This window comes from Rhinolophus ferrumequinum, chromosome 17, assembly GCF_004115265.2.
Source record: "Rhinolophus ferrumequinum isolate MPI-CBG mRhiFer1 chromosome 17, mRhiFer1_v1.p, whole genome shotgun sequence".
NCBI classification, from domain to species: domain Eukaryota; kingdom Metazoa; phylum Chordata; class Mammalia; order Chiroptera; family Rhinolophidae; genus Rhinolophus; species Rhinolophus ferrumequinum.
In genome coordinates, this window is record NC_046300.1 from 44,242,149 (window position 1) to 44,248,175 (window position 6,027).

A 6,027-nucleotide genomic window follows, 5' to 3' on the forward strand; every position below is an offset into this window, starting at 1 on the left:
GGCCCCGCCCCACTCTGCCGGATGTTTACCTCGGGCCTGGCCAATCGGAACCCAGCCCTCGCTCCCTGCCCCTTGATTACCGGCCCATCATCCAACGCGGAGAGATCCAACTGGTCTCCGGGGATGGGGGGCCCCCTACCACTCGCAGATACCAGGTGCTCCGCCCCGTGGGATTTCCCCTGGGGAAGCCGGACTAAACCATTAGGGTTCTGGGAGGGAGGGCATTGAGGGAACTAGGAAGACGGAACCAAGGGAAAGAAGCAGGAAGAATGAAATAAACCATTACAGGGAGAGGAGGAGGGAACTCTTGGAGGCAACTTGTGTTGGCAACCATAGTTGTAATATTAAGTCATAATAAAACAGCGTATCGTAAGACACTCTACTTGCACTGCTCCTTACAACATCCATGTGATTATAGTGCTCCTAGCGTCAACCCATTTTATCAAAGAAGAAACTGGAAGTCCTAACTGGCTTGAAATTCTATGGTTGAAAAGCCCCATAGTCTTTTTCTTTTTTTCTTAATGGTGTTGATGTAAGAACGTCCAATCTTGTAAAGAATTTTTATGCATATATTTGAGCCAAACTGGAGACATATGCCAGGGAGCAAGATCTCAAGTACTTTGGAGAATTGACAGTTTTGCAGTTTCTTTTATGTATTTGAAATTAAGGAGGGGGGTGGCTAGTTAGCACAGTTGGTTAAATCAGGATGCTCATAATACCAGGGTTGCTGGTTCGATTCCTGCATGGGGCATCTTGAGCTGCGTCCTCCACAACTAGATTGAAACAACAACTTGACTTGGAGTTGATGGGTCCTGGAAAAACACACTTAAAATAATAAAAGTTAAAAAAAAAAGAAAATGAAATTAAGGAGGGAATTTAAGGAAGATTACAGGAAGGTGGGAGAAATCGGGGTGGGGATTGGATTACAGGGTCGTCAACTAGATTGTGTGCTCTCTTTATGGTGCTTATGGTTATTTCACAGGTGTGTTAACCTAAATGCACAAAAACAATAGACAGGGCTTGCTTAAAGCAAAGATAAACCTTTTACTAAAAAAGTTACATTCCTAGGGCATGAATACCCATGACCTGCCCAGTTAGGAATTTATGGTCAGATCACCTTGTGAGGTTACTTTCCCTAGAACCTCTTTTTCATCAACAATGGAATATTTTAAACATCACAGAAGTGGAGAGAATAGTATAATGAACCCTCATATATCCATTAGCCAGTTTCAACAATAATCATCGTCAATCTATCTGTTTAATCAATCCCCATCCAGTAGAATTATTTTAAAGCAGATCACATTATTTTATCTGTGAAGACTTCAGTATTTATCTCTGTCAGATTAGTACTGTTAAAAAATGATTAAGGAAGACAATTAAGGTAATGCAATCTTTATTTAATACTTTATGAAGTGGGTAGTCTTTGTTCTCAGAGGTCCAGAGAACTGCAAAATGGGGCAGAAAGCAGGAAGCTTTTTACAGAATAAGGAATAAGGAACAAGAGAAAAATATAAAATGAATAAAGAACAAGGAAGTAAATATAGTCCTGTGCCGCATAACAATGTTTTCATCAATAATGGACTACATGTATGACAGTTATCACGTAAGATTATAATGGAGCTGAAAATTTCTTATCACCTAGTGACATAGTTTTCATAGCCCTTGTAATATAGCACAAAGCGTTACCCAAATACCATTGTGTTACAAATGCCTACAGTATTCAGTAAAGTAACGTGCTGTACAGGCTTGTAGCCTGGAGCTGTAGGGAAACAAAACTTGTCACCCCAAAATGTGTCTATTTGGTATAAGGATTATTTTAGGTTCGTTAATTTTAAGAATCAGAAGACAAGAGAGGTCTAAAAATCAAGTAAAAGTTATTCTTTGCAAGACATTTAAATTTGTAAGGGAAATCTCCATTTGTAAGTGTGTCTCCCTTACTGTACCAGGAAGAGGTGGATGAACTTATCTCTAGAAACTTTTATCAATTCAGAAGACTATGACTTAAATCTGCATGATAAAAACCAACAAAAGGAAAAGACAACCTACTGAGTGGGGAGAAGATGTTCACAAATGATACGTCAAATAAAGGGTTAATATCTAAAAATATATAAGGACCTCATACAACCTAACACACACAAAAAAACAGGAACTATCCAGTTTAAAAAATGGGCAGAGGACCTGCATAGACATTTCTCAAAAGAGGACATACAGATAACCAACAGACATATGAAAAGATGCTCAATATCACTAATCATCAGAGAAATGCAAATAAAAACTATAATGAGATATCACTTCACACTTGTCAGAATGGCTATTATCAATAACTCAACAAATAAAAAGTGCTGACAAGGATGTGAAGAAAAGAGAACCCGCAATGTAAGCTGTTGGTGGAAATGTAAATTTGTGTGGACATTATGGAAAACAGTATAGAGGGTCATCAAAAAATTAAAAATAGAGCTGCCATATGATCCAGCAGTTCCACTTCTGGCTATTTATTCCAAGAAAATAAAAAGATTAAAAAAACAAATTCAAAAAGATATATGTACCCCATGTTCATTTCACCATTACTAGCAATGGCCAAGATATGGAAGCAACCTAGATGTCTATCAGTAGATGAATAGAAAAAGAAGATGTGAATATATATATATATATATATATATATATATATATATATATATATATAATGGAATATTACTCAGCAACTCAGAAATAAAAAAGAATGAACTCTTGCCATTTGTAACAACATGCATGGACCTAGATGGTATTATGCTAAGTGAAATAAGTCACGCAGAGAAAGGCAAATACCATATGATTTCACTTATATGTGGAACCTAAAAATACAAATCAAATGAATAAAAAAACCCAGAAACAGATCTAGAGAAAAAGCTGATGGATGCCAAAGGGGGAGGGTGGGAGAAGCACAGGGAAAAAATAACAAAATACCTCTAAAAAACTGCATAAAAGCCTTACACTTGTTTAGTGTGCTTTTTCTGGTAATCTCCTATAACTGACTCTCCCCCATCCCAACATTTGATTTTATCTTCAGCTGAATATGGTATTTAAGGTATTCAGCCATTTTGGCAAGTTACTCGGTTTTCCTGGGTCTCTCCCATGTATTCAGGAGGTACACATGTTATTAAACTTTTGTTTTTTTTTTTCCTGTTAATCTATCTTTTATTGCAGGGATATCTCAGCCAAGAACCCAGAAAGGCAAACGTAAAATTATTTTTCCTCCCCTACAGAGCAATGGACTATACCGTAAAACCTACGTAGATGTGTAGTAGGCTGTACCATCTAAGTTTGTGTAAGTGCACATTGTGATTTTCACACAACCAAATCACCCAACGATGAGCACTTACAGGGACTTGAAAGTTTTCTAAGTTTCTGTTTATTGACCTGACTGAGCAAACCAGGCAGGAGTGACTCTATCTTGTGCTACTAATTTATTTCAGCAGTTCCCCCTTTTGATCATACCTCTTGACCATTCAAGAGGTATAATAAAAAAAATTGGTATTATTGTGTCTCTCAGTTACCATTGCCTCTTCAGGTCTCAGTGTAATATTCACAAGAGATGATGTCAGGCTTAATCTTGAAGGCGGTTACGTTTTTCTGCTCTCTTTTGTCATTCCAGTCAGAGATAGACCATCCGTTGGCTGCTCAATGGCTGACCACATGTATTTAAAACTTCTGAGAGAAGTTTATTAAGGAGACAATAATAATAATTAGCAACGGAACAATGTCCATAGTTTGAAGAGTGCTCCTGAGCCAGAATCCCCATGATCCAACAAATCAGCTAGAATTTTGGGGATACTTCTTTAAGCCAGTTGGTTTGTTTATGCATTTAGTATATTTCATGTAACTATGTCTCTACTTTCCCAGAAGTATTTGTCCAATGATCTTGTTCCAGAAAGACTAAGGTATTAGAAATCGGGGAGAAGTTTGTGACAGACAGAAAGAACGACAGGCTCATCAGCACCATAGCAAATCCAACAGTAGGTTTACCCTCCTGTGTTATGGCCTGAGATATGTGAATAATGGCATTATCTTTCCCAGCCAGGGCAAAGCAAAAGGTGGAGTAAAGAATTATAAAGACTTTCATTGTGTAATAATTAGGAAAGGGATGGTCAGAGAGGGAAGGAGGAATGGAAAGAAACGATCTGATGTCTTGGGAGGAAGCAATGTACTTTGATGTCGGCTCCTTCTCTTCCTAGTCAATTTGGTTTTGAGGTCTCCAGCATTTGCACAGGACCAGATGTCAAGTGGAGCCTGCATCAGTTGTGAAATATGCACCCAAGGTTTGACATTTTTGTAATTTGGCAGTGGTGTCAGTGGTCAAGAATACTTGGTAGGGTATTTTCTATGAATCTCACTTTTCCAAAAGCATCCGAGTAAGACAATTACTATCTATAAATGACAAAGGACTTAAAAATACCCACAGTGGATGATCTGATAAGAATTCATGGGTGGCGGGTGGGAGATGAGGGTAAGGGGGATCAAATATATGGTGGTGGAAGGAGAACTGACTCTGGGTGGTGAACACACAATGGGATTTATAGATGATGTAATACAGAATTGTACACCTGAAATCTATGTAATTTTACTAACAATTGTCACCCCAATAAATAAAAAAAAAAGAATTCATTATAATGAAAGTGACAAGGAAATTTGGTTAGTTCTGTGACACACAACATTTTAAGATGATAATTGGAATTACAACTTATAACATTATACCAGGGGATAACAGATTTTTAGAAATTTTATGCAATTTCTGGAATACTTATGTTAATAACATGCCCACACAAATATAAACTAAGAAGGTCAAACATCACTTTTTATTTGAAAATTCTTCTTATGTAATTTAACATCTCAAATAAACCTAATTAGTTTAACATTTCTCTTTTTATAGGATGAGAGAACAAATCTTTTGAGATGTCCCAGGGACCCTCTATAAAATTCCAAAACTAGAGGTCAAGAAAAGAAAAACCCACTTCATTTAGAATTTGATTTTGGAGAAGTTTGTCAAAAATACCCATTAACGGGCCCGCGCCCGTCAGCGGCGGGAGGGGGCGGCTCCCGCGTGTCCTCTGGCCCCGCGTGCCCTCAGCGGGCCTCCTGCGCTGGGCGCACCGCCCTCCGCCTCCGTCACCGCCCCCAGGACGTGCGGCCGCCAGCTTGCAGCGCCTCTTCCCCGGCTAGCGGCGCGATGGGCTGCGGGAACTCCACCGCCACCAGCGCGGGCGCGGGCCGAGGACCTGCAGGAGCAGCTAAAGATGCAACAGAAGAATCAATAATAGAAGATGACAAGAGGAGAAACTACGGAGGAGTGTATGTTGGTCTCCCATCTGAAGCTGCCAATATGGTATCCAGTCAGACAAAGACTGTTCGGAAAAATTAGAAGAAAATACGACAGTAATCAAGAGCTTGCTCATCAGGATTTAGAAGGAAATTCGCCCCATGGGACGTTGTAAAGTGCACAGACATTTCCAAGGGAATTCTAAACAGTTACCTACCGTCCTACCCCAAATTCTTAAGTCTACAGTTAAAACAATGGGTGCACGTTGATGGTGTGGTCCCAGGAAGGAATTGGTTACCCAGTACACTCGTGTATGGAACTGGCTGTGGTCCACCTGTGAGAGACACGCTAACAAACCGTTGTTGCCCTTCCAGCCTGTTCTCCTCCAGCACCATTTTCACCCTGGCCGTTCAACACAGTTCAAGAAGATCATGTCTTTTCACTGATACTTTTTTGATAGTTTTTATATAACAAAACCCTTCTTCTATTTATAACTTAAGATGATAAGGCACTATAAATGATTTACCTAAAGTAATATATTTGTGTTATCTTTCACTATTTCTACTTCAGTTTAATTTTTACCTGTAAAGTTGTTAAATTGACTCTTACTGTTCTCTCTTTTGCTTTTTTACGATATGGGTTTCAGCTTTATTTAAATGTCAGAGAATTTTCTTTATTAGGAACAATGTACTACATTGCAATATTTGAAAATAATTCACTGAAATTCGCATGCC

The 6,027-nt window shown here is 38.9% G+C and overlaps 1 protein-coding gene across 1 annotated transcript; it reads left to right on the forward strand.

The window, feature by feature from the left end:
- Positions 1–5,109: 5,109 nt before the first annotated feature.
- On the forward strand, positions 5,110–5,739 carry C17H12orf75 (chromosome 17 C12orf75 homolog). Its single transcript, XM_033132668.1, has one exon. The coding sequence runs from the start codon at positions 5,204–5,206 to the stop codon at positions 5,393–5,395; it is 192 nt and encodes a 63-aa protein (XP_032988559.1). The 5' UTR covers positions 5,110–5,203; the 3' UTR covers positions 5,396–5,739.
- Positions 5,740–6,027: the final 288 nt, after the last annotated feature.

What these genes read in the sequence shown, in the direction of transcription:
- C17H12orf75 (XM_033132668.1), top strand. Translation starts at nt 5,204, where the DNA reads ATGGGCTGCGGGAACTCCACCGCCACCAGCGCGGGCGCGGGCCGAGGA.